This window comes from Argiope bruennichi, chromosome 2 (genome assembly GCF_947563725.1).
Source record: "Argiope bruennichi chromosome 2, qqArgBrue1.1, whole genome shotgun sequence".
In the NCBI taxonomy this organism is placed as follows: Eukaryota; Metazoa; Arthropoda; class Arachnida; order Araneae; family Araneidae; genus Argiope; species Argiope bruennichi.
Window position 1 is genome coordinate 116196302 of NC_079152.1, and position 19104 is coordinate 116215405.

The 19104-nt window shown below is 26.9% G+C and overlaps 1 protein-coding gene across 7 annotated transcripts in view; it reads left to right on the top strand.

The window, feature by feature from the left end:
• Positions 1 to 5036: 5036 nt before the first annotated feature.
• The window catches only part of LOC129990169 (disintegrin and metalloproteinase domain-containing protein 11-like), a 245478-nt gene continuing 231410 nt past the window's right edge, over positions 5037 to 19104 (top strand). For all 7 annotated transcript variants that reach the window (XM_056098138.1, XM_056098133.1, XM_056098135.1 and 4 more), the window contains exon 1: positions 5037 to 5322. In XM_056098138.1, coding sequence (XP_055954113.1) covers positions 5238 to 5322 — 85 coding nt within the window. In that variant the 5' untranslated portion in view covers positions 5037 to 5237. The remainder of the gene's footprint in view (positions 5323 to 19104) is intronic.

Genomic DNA, 19104 nt, shown 5'->3' on the forward strand with positions numbered 1-19104 from the left:
ACCACCCAACCGAACGATCAATTCTGATGTCTACATTGAACAACTAACGAAATTAAACAATGCAGTTGAAAAAAGGCGGCCCGAATTGACAAACGAAAAGGTGTTGTATTCCATCATGACAATGCAAGGCCACACACATCTTTGGTCACTCGGCAAAAATAATTGGAGCTTGGTTGGGATGTTTTGCCACATCCACCATATAGTCCTGACCTTGCACCATCTGATTACTTTTTGTTTCGATCTTTACAAAACTCCTTGAATGGTAAAAATTTCAATAATGAGGATTACTGTCAAATCGTACCTGATTCAGTTTTTTGCTAATAAAAACCAGATGTTTTATGAACGTGGGATTATGATGCTGCCTGAAAGATGACAAAAGGTCATTGATCAAAATGGGCAATACATTACAGAATAAAGTTATTTAGTTCCATGAAAAAATTGTCTTTGATTTTCTAAAAAATTACTCAGCAATTACTTAGTTGCCAACCCAATATATAACTCTTTAAATTTTGTAGCTATCATGTTTATTTTTCATATCATTGGATTAGATAAAAGGTCTATAAATGGATTTCGTTCGAAATTTTAAAGAAATACAAAAATTTGGGTCAAAGAACATTACCAAATTTCATTCGTCCAGCTTAAAGCCTTTTTGAGTTATCGTGTTCACAGACAGACAATTCTAAAATTATGTTTTTCGAAAAAATATGGACATTTGTAAAAATTTCTAGGTTGGATTTTTTGATGGTTGCAATACTTTCTCATTGTATTTATATATGATAAATAAAAAATAGAGTGTAATCTAAGTAGAATATTAGAGAATTCTTTAACCCTTTAAAGGGCCATTTTTTTCTAGTCATATTATGTTAAAATATTTTTAAGCTTGAAATTTGAATAAGAAAAGGGATTCATTTAGCTTATTATATAAATTGAATTTAATTAATTAATAATTAAGTAACAAATCAAGACACCTCATTTTGTCTGAGATAAAGAACTGAAGCATCTAAGTTTCTGATTTACTAAAAAAAATTATCAGAACTTATGCCAATCTACATAAATTCACACAAAGATTGATAAATTTGGTGGGAAGCATACTTCCCACGGTCCTAGAAAGGGTTAAGATTCTTTTTAGTATTAGAAAATTGATAGCCAATCAGTAACAAGATCTTTAATCAAAATGTGTTTATTCCACAAAAAGCAATCATTGCTGATACTGTTGAATTTTTTAAGATTTTAAACCCTTATTTATACGATTCAGATTACAAGATAATGTCCTAGCCTCATAATCTCCCACATAAATAACCACCGATAAATTTCGATAAAATGTATCTACCTTTTCGTTTTGAAACCAAAATTGCTAGATATGTACCCATAAAAGCCCTTTAAGAATCATTCAGTATTGTTTCCAAAACGCAGTCCTATCGGTGACGAGAGGCGAAAATTTGTCTCCAAATTTGGATTAAATTTCCGAAAATATTTTATTGTAAAATGATTAAATAATCAGCATGGACATACTTTTATATAATATATAGTTTATTTGACAAGTACTTTTGATTTTATATTGTACTAGCCGCCTTTTGGCGACCAGCCGGTTTGCAAATATTAGTGATCGCTGAAATTTTCAATTAAATATTTTATGTAACTTGATCTCTTTCTGCAAAATATTTTTAAGCTTCAGATTTTGATAGTTATTTACTTTAGTAGTACTACTATGTAGGCCTTGAACAGTTTTGTTCATGATACTACTTATCTCTCTTTCATTTTATGTCAGCGCCCATAAAGTTTTAACTTTAATTTAGAGTGAAAATGTTAAACTGAAATTAATATAAAAACAGTATTTACTGAAACCAACCATGTCTTTTTTAAGCATGAAAATTGAAAGCAGACTCGTTCGGCATTGAAGTTGTATGTGCACTGCAGAATAACTTTCGTAATTCATATACTATTTTGAAGAATTATTCAACAAAAATTTCTCTGATTCATCTTAAAATTCAGTTTTAGTTTTACTTTCGAAATATTTAATTGATATAAATAAAAATATTTTATTTTAATCAATAAATGTACTTATGAAAAAAAATTAGGAAGTTAATAAATTTTACGTAGTCCTTTTGCCCTAAGGAATCATATTCTGCAAAATACTTTTGGCACTTCAACTTTTAAATAAATACATAAACGTTTCTATCTTCTGTGGTCTAATCTGACCGATTTATGAAGTTTTTATATATCAATATTAGAAACAATCAACATTTTCATAATCACAGGGCAATCACTGTCGGGAAACTATGGCAGAAAATTGGCGTATCTTCTTTGAGACGGTCGATGAAGTGTTCTAAAATCGCCTGTTTTTATAGAAGAGTGATATTCAAATTGCATTAGTCAGTTTTAGTGATGGATTTAGTTGACTGGAGTTTAACAATTTTTATTTAAAATGTTGATGTCCCAAGAATATTTTATTAAAAATTATTCAAACTGCAGAGTATCTATGTAAAAATTTAAAATTCGTAATTCATCGGAGTATTTATTGACTGATTTTACATAAAATATAATTTAGTTCATTTAGACGGAAATATAGTGGAAAAACGTCAAGATTTCGCTTAATTTTCATTCAATTAAAATTCTAATTAAAAATTCAAAAATCGATCCAAGTTTCATATTTCCGTCCTCCAAGGTGCACACATGTCAAATTTGGTAGCCGTAGGTCGAACGATCTGGCCTGCAAAGCGTCAACGAACGCGCGCGCACACACACACACACACACACACACACACACACACACACACACACACACACACACACACACACACACACACACACACACACACACACACACACACACACACACACACACACACACACACACACACACACACACACACACTGAGCTTTATTATAAGTATAGGTTTACCTTAAGTAAGTCTTTATAAGAGATATGAAATATTATTTAATGAATTTATTATTTTTTTCTACTCTAAATTTATGATCTATGCCATGTATCAAAGAAAATTCAAATAATATCGAATAACTTTCAAGGTTTTGGAAATTTTGATTATAATCGCTTAAAATCAGATTACAATTTTTATCTAATATCAGAACTTTTGATTAAATTAAGTGAGTAACTTTTTTATATCATTTCATTATTTTGTCATTTCAATATTTTCCAATGTTTCTTCAGCAAACAGAAATGAATTGTTCATATTTTGAAAGCTTTTCTTCACTCTAAAGTGGAGGAAAAAAAAACATTTGTAATTTTATTCATTTTAAAGCATTTGGAAATTTTTATTACTTTTAATCAAATTTACTGCACCTATCCTATATCCATGAAAATACTAATATTATTTGTATATCTTATTTTTAAGGAACTATATCCCGTGCTTAAGAGTAAGTTACGTTAATAATATCTGCTTAGAAAAAAATTTAATTTCCTCATTAAAATTTAGTTTAAATAACATAAGTTCCTTTCTTAATGTTGAAATAGTGTTTGTATTTCAGTTTCTTAATAAATAAGTATAATTCCGATCTTAGTAAACAGATTTACACCTTTAGTTTCTTCTAAACAAGTTTCTTACTTTTTATATACTTTCGAAAGCTGTCTAGAAATATTACAAAACAATGAATCGAGAATAATTTTTGTTATTGGGATTTCAAAATTTTTCTAAATAATTTTAAGATAATGTTGAGACACTAATTAATTTTTCGTTACATTTTAAACAAAATTCAGAGAAATTAAATTTGGATTAAATTACATTTGCATCTTCAGTCATTTACAATGATAACATTATATTACTTTATTTCAGTTTTTGTTTGCATTTGCTTTTCTATTTAAAATTAGTTATTGATATTTAGCTGTCACTATTAATATTCAAACAGCGCAAAAAACAATATAAATATATTTATAAAATTCAATGAACGTTTTCTAAAAGAAATTTTTATGAAACCTCTTTTGTGTAGCCTATTAGACTAATGCCGGTGTTACCATAATTATTATATAACAGTTTTAACATTTTTTGCATATTATGCGCTTCTTCAAACTGATTTCATTAAAAAAATAAATGCATTAAATTTTATGTCTAAACTGAAGTTTTTAAACTATTACAATTAATAATACCTTGAGTCATTTCTTCTGATTTTTAATGGAATAATCTGAAAAAGTGTATAGTTTTACATCCTCAATGTAATTAATTTTAAATATACGAAAACTTCTTCGAAGCTCAAAATAACTTTACTTTTTAATACAGTGAACAATTTTTCTCTAAAATGTAATATTAAATTAATACTTCTTATTATTTGTAATAAATTTTGTAGGAATAGGGGGGGGGAAATAAAAGAATCAAATTTTCATGCAACAAAATTTCTTATACTAAATTTTAATTGAAAAAAATTTATATTAGAAAGCAAAAATTTTTTGACTAATACACGCATATTGTAACCAAATCACATAGTATTTTTTTTTCATAAAACATGGTTTAATTTTAGTACCTCAAATGTTTATCACACTTCATTCAGGTATTAAATTTTAATTAACACAAAATTTGTCTGAAAGTATAAATCAACCGAAAAATCTGCACATACTGCAAACAAACAGCGTAGTTTATTACAAACGAATTACTTTTAGCATCCCATGGTATTTATCTCATTTTATTCTCCCTGGTCTGAACGAGCACTTTAAAAGGGTCCCATTTAGGAACAAAAGGGTCACGTATGAATTAGCAATTGTCCCGCGCGCAGACTCTCAAGTGGGCCATATCAGCTCATCCTGCAGTGGAGGGAAGGAGCGGCAATCCAGATAAAACCACTGCTGCAGTTATCGCATTTATTCCACCTCATGCCCAGCAAATGCAAAAGGGAACGAAAACAAAAACATTAAAAGGAATCAAAGGCATTAAGAGGGGGGGGAGTGCAGGGGGGGCACAAGATAGGATCGAATCAACGACGTTTCTAAACGAGGCAGGGCTAAAGATCTGATTTATGGTGCAATTCCATGGGAGGAGGGAATCTTCCACAATGTATCCAACCAAGCAGAGGAGGGGTGGGTTGGCCCGGGACGATTTTCCGGGATATATAAAGAGAACGTAGTGATCACGTGGAATCGTTTGGAGTTCTGGAGTCCGCCATCTTCCTCACCAGACGATTTCCGTGGCCATGCGCACGAGGAGGGACGCTCAAGAGCAACCCCCGCAGCAGATGAGGGTGCAGGCAGCCGACGACCGGCCGATCTCTTCACCTGACGGACGATAGATAAGATGATTTCCAACCTGAGGATCTGGGCCCTTTTTTGTGGATGGTGGGCCCTCTGTGCCGCCGTGGGGGTCCCCAAGAACGAGAGAGGTAAGAGTTTTCCTCAGCCCCTCTTGGAAATTTTGTTATTGTTTGTGGTTGGGGTCCACGCTGGCTTCTTCTCGAGCCCGCCGTTATTGAACCGCTCGCTACCCCACCGCAGGGATTCTCATTGGACGGGGAAAGAAAGGAAGGATACGGTGGAGAGTCGAATCCTTTAGCTCGCCTCACGCAGGTTGCAAGGATCATCTGTTGTTTAGAAGTTTAATTCGAGGCTCAATTTCGTTTGACTTGAACACGTGATGAAAAGGGTGGTGAACGGGAGGATTTGTAGTAAAATCATGCTTTAAAAGTGGGATGTTTTATTTATTAGGTAGGAAAGAGTTCCAAAGATTTGCATATATGTTTTAAATCAAAATATAAAAGAACATTTGAAGTCATAAATGTCATCTTTTTTTCGGGAGGGGGGAATAAAATATGTTTTGAATATTTTTATGTAAAGTCGAAGCTTTTTTTAATCATAAGTATGGTTTTATTTTATGGTGGGTTATTAGTTTACAAAAATGTTTTTCAGAAAATTGTATGAAATGCACAATGTTAGAGAATTTGCAAGTGCAAATGATTTCTCATGATTAAATAATGCCGTTCCACCTGCTAAATAATCATATATTTTAAATTAATTTAAATATAATTATGCATACAATACTAATAGTAAAAATCCCAACAAAAAAAATGTTATAAGTACCTAAAAATAATAACCTACATATAATACCTATAAATAATAACCAAGTAAGCCTATTGAAAATATACAGATTTATTTTGTATAATTTTAAAATAATTGAATATATTTGCAAAAATATTTTATGTGATGTTTACAATAAAAAATGAATCTCAAGTTTCTCCCAAAAGTTATTAAGTTAACTGTTCTTAAATCTTACGCACCTAAGCACGTCAACATAAAAATATTTCAGTGATTTGTGCATTTCTCAATGAAACTTTAATTTTAGAATAGATAACTCATTAATTTTACTTAGTTCTTTTAAATTTATATTTATTTTGAAAGAAATCTCTTAAAATAACAATGTTTTACTTATCTAGAAGTTTTCTTTTTGTATTTTTTAAATTGTAAGCAGCAGAACATCAGAATGTTTTTTTTTTTGTTTTGTTTTCTAAAAATTTGAGAATATATTCAAATTGTTTCAATTTTTTTTTTCAAAAAGAAAAAAAGAAAAAGCAATTTTTTCCAAAAACGGAAAAAAAGCCACCGAATAAGTATGGAATTCAACGAAATTCCCTTAAAAAATTTCTAATTGTGAAAATGTAATTATAATATCAATGTAAATTCATCATTCAGTTTAGGAAATAAAAAATGACATCAAGATGTGATTAAAATATTTATTAACTGAAAAATAAATAACTAATTCTGAAAAGGAGGACATTAAATATAATTGCACTTCTGAAGGAAAATATGAAAATTATTTTCAATTATTTGAGCGCTTAAAAAATAGAAACAATTTATGCATGAAAGAAAATTTGACATTTTGGATGAAAAGAATAAATTGCAAAAAGGCTATTAAAAGCAAAGAATAACTGCGAAGAGCTACAAATTAAAGATAATCATTAGATTAGAATTTTAAATCTTCAATGTAGCTGGAAATATTTGAATGATATTCTTATTGATGAATGATAATCTTATAGCATTTTATTTATTTATTTCTATATATCGGTTTTGTTATATTAATTTATTTCGCTTTTAAGACATCTAAGCTACTACGAATTAACTTTTCTGTATTAGTTAATGAAAAAAACGGTATTGTTATGAGAGTTGTATTTTAGGAATAAATGAACATTTTTAGGTATAAGTGAACATTACTATTTCTCAACTGAACAGTAGATTTACAATTGCTGCTTATTCATTTAATTTTATAAAAATGAGTTAACCCGACACTTACTTTAAAATGAGGTTTTGCGAAAAACAGTTTTAATTTAATTTAAACAAATCATTTTTTATACAAAAGACACTGTCGAAAATACTTTTATCGCATATAATTCATTTTTTAAATGCATTACCCACAGTTTTTATTGAAATCTAACGGAAATGGTTTTACAACGTTTTGCAAGAGAAAAAGTTATATCATTGCCTACTTCATTTTACAAACGCTCTTGCAATATTCAGCTTCATGATCAAATGCATATGAATGTTGCAGTTGTAAATGCAACTAAATGATGTGAAAGTGAAAGTTACATTTAGGAACGAAATAGTTCTAAAAAAGTTTATGAGAGATTTCTTTATGAAAGTCAAGAATGTCAAAAGACGATAACTATAATAATCAATTGAATTTGAAAGTCGAAATTAAAGAAACGAATGGTCGATGAATTTATACTAGTATATTTATTTTATATAATTGAAAACCAATATATATATATATATATATAATATACTTTAAAAATGACTTGTGAATTAGTCAACAGACTCATTCCGTGAATTAAAATATTTCAAATTAGTGTGCTTTTCAATAAATGGCCAAACAATTATCCATCTATAACAACATCTTAATAACATTGTTTCTATATAATATGGTATAAAAATTCAGGCAGCTTTTCCATAATATTGCATTCTGGAAAACAGTACTCACATCGTACAACATTATAAATTTGAAAGTTCCCCATTTTCCACAAATTTATTTGTCGTCATGTTTAGATGATGATAAGTTCTTTATTTTCGGTTATCATAGTAATGATACATTGTGGAATGAATTGACATTGCGCTTAGATGGGTGTATATTTTATCATCGCAATGAAATATGTAGTTATTCTAGAAACAAATTAAGGGGAAACATTTGAATTCAGTTAAAATTTTTAAAAAATCTCATCATTCCTCAATAAATTAACTTTACAAATAAATTTACATTAAAGAAAGTAGATTTTATGAAAAATATTTATGAGGTACATGTTATAATGCCTAGTTAAAATTAAAGCACAATCAAATCTTTATAGTCGAATTTAAAAAAAATTAAAAATTCAATAATTAGAAATTGAGATGAATAGAAATCACAGTTGAAATTTTTAATATCTTTTAAAAAAAGCATATATGCATAGTGAAATTTAGAGGATTAGAGAAGATTTAAAAATTAAGACATTAAAGAAATTTGTTTTTAAGAATTCTGATGTGTATATAATCTGCAAATTTGCTAACAATATTTTAAAAATTATATATTCGTAAAAAAATGACATTAGTTTTTATTTACTATTGGAAGAAAGAGTGTCTAATAAATTTTATGCATAAATTTTTCGCCGAAGCTGTTTCAAATGAATGTTCCGAGAAGTGAAAAAAAAATCATGATTATTAAGAATAAGTCAAGTTTTTTTTGAGCAATTTGACTTTCTTCAAGTATCATTTTTTTCTGAATGGTTTTTCATTTACTTTGCTATCAATGTCCTTATATTTGAATTCCTGCTCAAAAACGTATTCCAGTATGTGCAAATTGTTTGGATAATCCTTCACAATAAAGTTTTGGTCCAAGTGTAACAATTCGAACGTAAATGCGGCATTTAGTTTTCCTAATGAAACGAATAATTCCCTAACTAATTTTGTATTTCCAGTATCAGTTTGCTCGTTATCTAGCTTTTTTTTTTTATCAAAAACTATTTGTTTTCTTCTACAAAATCAGCTTTAGAAAAACTGTTTACCTTGCCTACTTAGGCATAATTTTCCTATACTTTGGCTTAAATGCTTAGATATAAGATTTAAATTTTATCTATAAAAGCGACTTTCAAATACAAAGATCAAATGCTGATTTATTTCTCTTCGGTTATAATATTTAAATTTTCAATTATGAAATGAATTAGGAATTATGATTATGAATTTTAATTTAGCGATCGTATTAGGCAGAAAGAAAACAAATTTAATATGCATCACTTTTCGTTCATTTGAACTGGGATGTAGAGAACAGTTGTTCATAAAAGGGAACAATTTTAATTTTTGACTGAGTCTCCATTCATAAAAATTAACAGTGAAAGTTTAATATGGAAAATTCTTAAAATAATAGTATCATTTATTATAAATAAATTTTTATGCTCATATTCTTTGAAAACTGTCTTCAGAAGCGTTCTTTGTTTTTCAGAATATTTCAAATCTAAAATGAAAGTACTTTAATACAATTTACCATGCCTCTTTGTGAATTTATCAAACCATTCTAAAACTGATTTAGAAATTGAAAGTCTCCAAGTTCGCAAAATATTTAGTTCCGTTCTTCTTGATGAACGGCCAGGTCCTAGACATATTCTTGTCTCCTATCACTTTTATCCAATTCTGTATTTCCCTGTTAAATATTAGGTCTCAATTTACCTCGATCAATTACAACAATTACAGAAAAAGATTTCAACAATATAACCAAGATTTTTCAAAATTGTTGGTATTATATTTGCTGAAATTTTATACTACTTTTTGCCACATCTTTATTTTTCTTCCCATTTTTTTAAAAGCATTATATTAAACTGAAATATTTCTGCAACTAAAAAATTTCCATTCAGAGACCTGGCTCACTATACGAAATCTAAAGCTAAAGTCTTCTCTATTATCTTTAGACTATTCTAAAGTTACAAGTTAGAAAAAGAATTCGTAAAACGGAAGCTAAAAATAACATTTGCTTTATCATCAAGAATGAAAAACTTCTTTATAAACCAGACCAGCTGCTAACTTAGTTATATCTGCAATCAGATAATCTAATTTGATTTAATCCAATAAATAATGAAGATAAATTAAGAGTTTTCATATAATCCATGGGTTGCAAACAAATCAAATTAATAATTAAATGAATAATCGAAATGACATTCGATAAATACGCAATTAAAGATAAAATATTGGCATTACTTAGAATTTTTTCCCCATAAGCAGTTATTATTAAATATGTGTGCTGTGATATTCGCGTACAGTTTTTTCATTTGCACAAATGTAAATCAAATCATTATTTGTAGAATAAGAAAATAGAAGCCATAATTTTTTTAGCATATAATCTTATACGTAATTATAAGATTTTTAATTTTTGAAGGTCATTAAGTTTTGAAAGAAATATATTTTGAACAATTTAAATTTAAAGACATAGGAAAACAAAACTTAACTCTGAAACAGAAGTGTCATCTTATTAATGATAATAAAAGTACAAATTCTAAACATTTTAAAGAAGTAAAAGCATATTTTATGTATGGTTCGGCAAAGTTATTCATTGTTTTTACAAAGAAGTTTTAATCTTGTATTGTTTTTTTCAATGCAATGAAAAATATAATTTATGACAAAGAATATATTAAAAATGATTATATAAGGATATTGTTAAAATTATTTTTTGCTAATATTTTCGCCCAAAAAAATCTGGGGAAATAAATTAAGCACTTTTTAGAATTTTTTTGAAATTAGTTAGTTCGTTGAAGAACTGTCTAGAATTTTAAGACAAAAATTTCGGTTCAGCTCATTTTTTAAAATTTAGATTATAGAAATACTTGATGTAAAAAGGAATTTTCATCAGCTTATTTAATTTTATCAATAATAAATGGAACTTACTTCTCCGATCCAAACAACTGTTATTTCAATGAAAATAAATCAGAGCCAAAATTATAAATCGCAGTTCATTTTTAGTACAGAAATGGTACATCTCTTTAAATAATTTAATAGACATGAAAAAATATAAGAAGAAAGAGTTGAAAAATAAAGTTTATTTATAGATAAAATTCCGTATCTATAACGCTAGGCAAAAATACTTGCAAAATTAAGAGATATAATTTCTACATCAAAGGAGAATTCATGAAATATAGTATGTATATTTTCATATTACGTTAGTTTGCTAAAAAAATTTCGTGAAAAAAAATAATTCCATGATATCTCAATAATGCGACTTCACATTATAAAAGTATGGTACGTAAAATTTCTGAGAAGCACCAAAAATTCTCATACCTATTCAATAACACAATAACCATGATGTAGATAATAGAAAGATTTAAAAATAAAATGAATTTCAAGAATTTGTGTAAATTATTTCCAAAATCTTTTGACAATTCAGATATCAGACGATTCATTTCTTTATAAAGCATTGGAGTTAAAAATCCTTTACATGGCATATAAATATGCTTTAAAAGCAGTCTAGAGACAAATGCAAGAAAAGTAAATACTCGTCACCACTTGGGAAATTAAGAGAACTTGGATTGTCTCAAGACATATGACTCCAGTTAAGCTGCTTTGATGGAATAGACTTATCTAAGTTCAGTATTTATATTTCAGACTGTTAACTGCTAAATCTGATTTTCTTAGATTTAAAACGTCTAGACGATTTAAATGGGGAAATAATACAGCGTTTTAAACTTAATACGATTTCAGTTATTAAGTACATTTACTCGGTCGTTAAAAGCAAATAGTTAATTTATTTGTGTGTGTCTAAGAGAATAATTATGCAATTTAAAACTAGCTGAAACGATTTTAAAACGCTTTTCAAAATGGTGATCACTATATAAATAGTTTACATTTGTGTGCAATAAACACTATTTATTGATAAATATAATGAATAATGTCTTAGTCTTTAAATAAAGCAACGTAGTCGATTTTATGCATTTCACAAAAAATTTATGTTAAAAAAAATGTTCATAAAATCTGGAGCATAGAATAAATAGAAAGAATAAATAATAGCATAGAATAAATAGAAATTACTTTTTTTTTATTTAAAGGCAAGATTTATGTTCTATTTAAAATTATATAATGGGAAAACTAAATAATTCGTCTTACAATAATAATAAGTCATGAAGTGCATCTATTGAATCGTTAGAAATTTTTCTATTAGAGCAGTAGTAATTTTAATTGATTTTTAGTAATTTTTTTCAAAATGTTTTCAAGAATATTTAACAATTATACTTTTCATTGTTTTTATAATTACAGTTATGCATAATCATGTTGCGATTATATTAAGTGATTTTTATGTCAATGTTATCTTTTCTATAATCACGAATAGTTTTTTAAAATAAATTTAAAAACAGATGAATTATTTCTAAAAAGATATCATATACTTTGATATTTCGCATAAGAAGTTCGAATGTTCTTATATTTTTTTACCCCACAATTCTATAATGGAAAAATTACTTTAGAATGTTTAAAGAGATTTGCTGTTGAAGCAGTTTTAACTATATACATATAACTTGTAATAATGAGAGATTTCCTCGCTCAGGTTCTTCAAAAGTGTATTAATTTCAACCATACACTTATTTTCAAAATTCCACTATTCATACTTGCTGTTAACTTTTACGATTTTTGTTCGGAGAAATAATTCTCAGCAAAGATTTTATTATTTAAAAACACAATAAAAATAAACTTTGTTTGATTAAAATAAAAAGAGGAATTCACACCTACATAGATTATTGCCAAAATTTACAAAGAATGTATAAGGCATGAATAGCTATAAATGTGTGTAAAATAAACTTCCTCATCTAAAAATTCTCATGTTTATGTAAAATCGCTTCCAGTGACCAGTCAGTTTGCAAAAAATATTGGCGGGTGCTTAATTTCACTCAAGTCTTTTATGTAGGATTTCCTGATTTCTACACAAAAGTATCTTCAAGAATCAAATTGCGATAAGCATTAGAATATTATTTTTATGAGCCTTATACTTGTTTAGTTTATTGTGTAAATGAACCTTCGCAATCCAGTCAAATCCCATCATTCCATTAAACTGTCAGGGAAATCTATCTTCTAACTAAGCGTCGTCTTTCATTATCTTTTAACTTCACTCCCTTATGCGTCAAGTAACTTGTGAAGATGATAAACCGTATCCTTCTTTAGCTTTCAACAATAGAAGAAAGTCAAGCTAGGAAATATATGAAAATGGTTTGAATCTTTGAGTAACACTATTGGAAAGTATTCCCAATGTATTTTTAAGCATTGCTTAAATTTTAGGAAATATATGAAAAGGGTTTCAATCTTTGAGTAACACTATTGGAAAGTATTCCCAATGTATTTTTAAGCATTGCTTAAATTTTAGGAAATATATGAAAAGGGTTTCAATCTTTGAGTAACACTATTGGAAAGTATTCCCAATGTATTTTTAAGCATTGCTTAAATTTTAGGAAATATATGAAAAGGGTTTCAATCTTTGAGTAACACTATTGGAAAGTATTCCCAATGTATTTTTAAGCATTGCTTAAATTTTAGGAAATATATGAAAAGGGTTTCAATCTTTGAGTAACACTATTGGAAAGTATTCCCAATGTATTTTTAAGCATTGCTTAAATTTTAGGAAATATATGAAAAGGGTTTCAATCTTTGAGTAACACTATTGGAAAGTATTCCCAATGTATTTTTAAGCATTGCTTAAATTTTAGGAAATATATGAAAAGGGTTTCAATCTTTGAGTAACACTATTGGAAAGTATTCCCAATGTATTTTTAAGCATTGCTTAAATTTTAGGAAATATATGAAAAGGGTTTCAATCTTTGAGTAACACTATTGGAAAGTATTCCCAATGTATTTTTAAGCATTGCTTAAATTTTAGGAAATATATGAAAAGGGTTTGAATCTTTGAGTAATACTATTGGAAAGTATTCCCAATGTTTTTTAAAGCGTTGCCTGAATTCAGAAAAAAAAATACACTATTATCATTAAAAAAAGAAATTTTTAATTTTAAAAATAGTGTAAAAATCATTCTTGATAGAATTCGTTCGAATTTATCAAGGTAAAACTTAAAATCTCGTATCAGTTAATTGAAATTCTAATTAAAATTTAAAAGATTGTTCCATGGTGAACATTCCTATCCACCAAATTATATTTACACCATATTTATGCTATAGCTTAAATGATACAATGACGTGATATACTTTCTGGCAGACGTTCGGCGGTATCTTCAAAATTGCAAGAAAAGAATTGTAATATCTTCAAACTAAATATACATTATATACTTTGTCAAACGAACAGTTGAGGGAAGTGGAAATATACTTTTGTTCCTATTTGATTTTAGTTAGTATTTAAATGTACATATCACGAAAAAAATTCAGTAAAAATGGTTGAAAAATGTACTTTAAATAATAGGCAACATAAAGATTTTGATTTGAAATCTTTTCCTGAAAAAAATGAAATGCATTTACTTTATATGTACTTCTGAAACAGAAAATGCAGAATCAGGAAAAATAATTATTCTTTATTTTTGACGCTAATATTTATCATATAAATTCATAGAAATATATTTTTATTTATTGTTTTCTACTCCGTTAGCTAAATATTATTTTTTTAAAATTGAACAGCTATTTTACTGTTTTTGAAGTACTGAAATTCTTCTAATTCTACTTATCATTCTTCAAATTAAAATATTTTCTCTCTGCAGCCAAATTTTAAACACATTATTCAGATATAAATATATTTGATCCCTAAAATAAAGCAGCAATACTTATTTCACTTAAAAGTAACATTTTTGCAAATAGTTGTTATTCATTTTAAAACAAAATCACTGTTTTAATGTATATACAGTAAAATGCCAATTGTATGAGAAAATTAAATTATGTATTAATATAATAGCACAGTTTCGAAAATATACTAGAGTTCCAATTTATTTAATTAATAATTTTCTGTATTATATTCAATAAAATTCAATGTTTGTGTATCAGATATCAAAATATTTTCGCATGAAAAATAGAATATTTATTTAAACTACTGCACTTGCTGCTCCAGTATTGTGATCCGTTCATCTTAGCAATCAAATAAAAATGTCAGCCCGAGAGAATTTTTCTTATTAAAACAATTTTTAATCTAAGGGAATATACTTTTACATTTTATGATAGTTACAAAAAAAATCCATGAAACATTTGACAAATCTTTAAAAGTTGAATTACAAAACAAAAACTTCAAATTCTAAGAAAAACTTAAAGGAAATATTCTTTTTAATTCAAATAATATTAGTTAAAAGCAATTAGGAAAAATTTACATTTTGAAATTAATTGATTTAAAATTTGTTATGGTGAATGAAAAATAATTGATTGTTTTAAAATTCATCAAAGTTATGTACTAACTAAGTTATTAAATGATTGATTAATAATTAAAATGATGAAATCTTGCTTGGAATTTTATTTACGAACAAATGATTCATGTTGCATTTAATTTATTCTTTAATAGCATAAAATTTTCCCGTTTTGATGTAGTGCTGAATACATTGTTCCTTTAAATTGCTGTAAAAATCCACCTGCGATTCTATAGTGATTGAAGGACAGTTAAATCAAATTATGATTTGTATTTGAGTTTTAATAATCAAAAACAATTTTTAATAAAATTATATTATATGACTAGATCATGCATTTCATAAATCGTTTAATTAACACAAAATCCCATTGTGTCTCAGTGTATCAAAAATAATTGAAAGATTCTTGATTGCTACTAATATCAGAGTTTGAAGAAGATTTAGACTTAAAAATAATTTTAAAAAAGATGGTTTTTGGAAAGGAATTTTATTAGTGTGTCAAAAGAAAATTCTTTATTTTAGTAATTTTCAATATTTTTAAATCCTTTTTTGTAATCCATGATTATAAAACTCATGGGATATAAAAATCAATTCTTTTAACTTCAAGTTTACTATAAAATATTTTACTTAGAATGTATTCCAATTTTGATTAAGTTGAAATTATTTAAATGCTGTGTTGTTACTGAGCATACGTGAAATGCATAATAATTTTTAAAAAGATGGTTTTTGGAAAGGAATTTGATTAGTGTGTCAAAAGAAAATTCTTTATTTTAGTAATTTTCAATATTTTTAAATCCTTTTTTGTAATTCATGATTAAAAAAATCATGGGATATAAAAATCAATTCTTTTAACTTCAAGTTTACTATTAAATATTTTACTTAGAATGTATTCCAATTTTGATTAAGTTGAAATTATTTAAATGCTGTGTTGTTACTGAGAATACGTGAAATGCATGTTAATAAAAATTCAATTACAAAATTCAGTTTTTATAAGAATACAACAAATAATTTTATTTAATATAGTTTGATACATAAAAGACTTAGGACAAAAAAATTCGAAAGAATTAAATTAGAAAAATTTTAAAATAGAACAGCAAATTTGATATATATCAAATGAGCTTAAATTAAGTTCTCTCAGCTATAATAATAATAACAATAATCTTGTTATATTTATTATAGTTGTAATATAATAATTATTCATATATAATTATTTTCGTTTTAAACATTAGTTAGATGAATTTGAATTTCATTTTTCTGTTTTTTTCCCGCATAACAAAATTTATGGACATGATTTGCTTTGATTAAACGAGATGTGAGAAAAAAATGAGATATTTTGAAATTTGAGATTTGAAAAAATGAGATTTTTTAATATCTTTTTAAAAAAGCATATATGCATAGTGAAATTTAGAGGATTAGAGAAGATTTAAAAATTAAGACATTAAAGAAATTTGTTTTTAAGAATTCTGATGTGTATATAATCTGCAAATTTGCTAACAATATTTTAAAAATTATATATTCGTAAAAAAATGACATTAGTTTTTATTTACTATTGGAAGAAACAGTCTCTAATAATTTTCCCGCATAACAAAATTTATGGATATGATTGGCTTTGATTAAACGAGGTGTGAGAAAAAAATGAGATATTTTGAAATAATTTGTGTATTATACATGTTTTCCGATATTACTTTCCCGTTTTTTGAAATATAAACTTTTGTTAAAAAACAAGTCAAAGTGGCGTTTTACGAATTGATTTAACCACATTTAGAAAAAATGCTTTTATCTTCTGGATTTGATAAGAAAATTAATATTCTTATAATATTATTTCATTTTCTAACAAATAAAAGTAGCTATTAAACCTGACAGTTGAAATAATATTTTCAAAGAAATAAAGCATAATTATTTACTTTCTTTTAATTGCAGTAAATTTCATTCCTATGTGATTGCAATGTATTTGAATTATTTAAAATCCTTTCAGTGATCGATTGGTTATGATAATTTTCCATTTATAATAATATCTATCAGTCCCAATGAAAATATATTTGAGTAAACTGCAAAAAAAAAATTGCAATGCATTAAAAGTAAAATATAACGTTAGAAAATAATTAACCTAATTTTGAATACATATTTATCAGATATTACTACTAATAATCTTCGGATTAATACTTAGTCAAAATTAATGAAATATGTCATGATAAATCTTGCATTAAAGTACATTTTTATATTAATAAAAGTCTAATAATATGTCATTATCAATAATAAATTTAACCATTAAGGTATATAATAATTATTTGAAAAAAATGTCTGTCCGCAGAAAAATGCACATTTTTAAGAACTGTGTCTATTCTTTGTTTCAAAATTTATTAATTTTTGAGTATACGCAACGCGTTTCATACAAGATACACTCATTGGGAAGCAAATTTTGATTAACTACATATAAATTTAGAATGGTTGCAGAAACATAAACTTCTTTAATTTTATCTGTCAATAATTTTTTAAATTCTATGAATAGTAAAAAAACTGCATCCTTAATTTTATTTCATGATTCTGTTGGTTGTTTCTATATCATTTTCTTAGCTATGGTTCTAGAGCTATTAATGGAAGTTTTGGATAGCTGAATTTCCTTTAGTTGTAACTGCATGTGTAAACTTTGTACTACAAGCTCACGTCAAACGCACTCATAGTTTGTGCTACTCATTTCAAACTAATAACTGCATTCAATGTGCCACTGGGAGAAATTATTAAGGAGTACGTTGCCTTGTAGCAAGCCTTCATAAATGACACTACATTGCTGTATTTTTATACATTAGTGTACATATATGTTTATTTTTTGAAAATTTTATTTTTCCTATTACTTTAAAAGTCATTTAAAGAAAGAGTTGAATGGTCTCCCCAAAATTTTCTCGCATGTTTCTGATATAAAGGTTTGTCTCTCTCTCCCGCATAAAAATTGGGGACCTTGAGCTAGGACAGTAATACCAAGAGTACTCGGTATCTAATTTTCAGAATCTTGGACACGAGCATTTTATAGAGAGGAAAATTAACTACGCATGCTCTTTCTTCGACCTACTGAGAATAAATACAGTTTAGCCCTGGATTATAATTTTAAGGTCAAAATTAAGTTTTTTTTTGAGATCGCATTTACATGTCTGCGAATGCACAGGCCGTCAGCCAATTAATCTAAAGGTGGATTTGGAGTTTGGACATTTTAGATACTAAAACTGTTCATCAAAATCATCCATTTATCTTATACTATCGTGTTCTCTTGTGCTCAAACTGACAAATTTTCTGGAAATGCATTTCATCCAAAATTTGATATTAAATCTGCATAAAATTCACTTTACTAAATTTCATCTATCTCACTCAAAGCATTTTTGAGTTTACTTGTTCATAAAAAGTTCCACAGAGCCACAGAAAAACAGACATAATCCCAAGAATTCATTTTTTTGGACTTAGAAAAGCCCTAAATGTTTAGATTCATCAAAATATGGAATTATTTAAAGACTTCAATGCTTCCTCTTTTTATACGTATTATACGGTAAAGTAAGAATAATCTAAGATCAATTCTTCATCGAAGTCTTTAAACTACTGTTGCCATTCCTTTTTAAGAAAACATAGTTTCGGATATTAAATAAATAATAGATCATCTTTCTCAACATGAGACGCTTGGATATAATTGTTGTAAATAAACAAAAAAAAGTTATAAATAAATTTAAATTGGATAAAGCAATTCACAAAAGGGAACTATTATTTTATGTTCTGATTTATTCTTTCGAATGCGAATTATTTACGCCTTTCAGAAATGCTAATGATTGCAATTTCAGTTAGTTGTCTGATTTTATCGGTATTAAGAAAATTG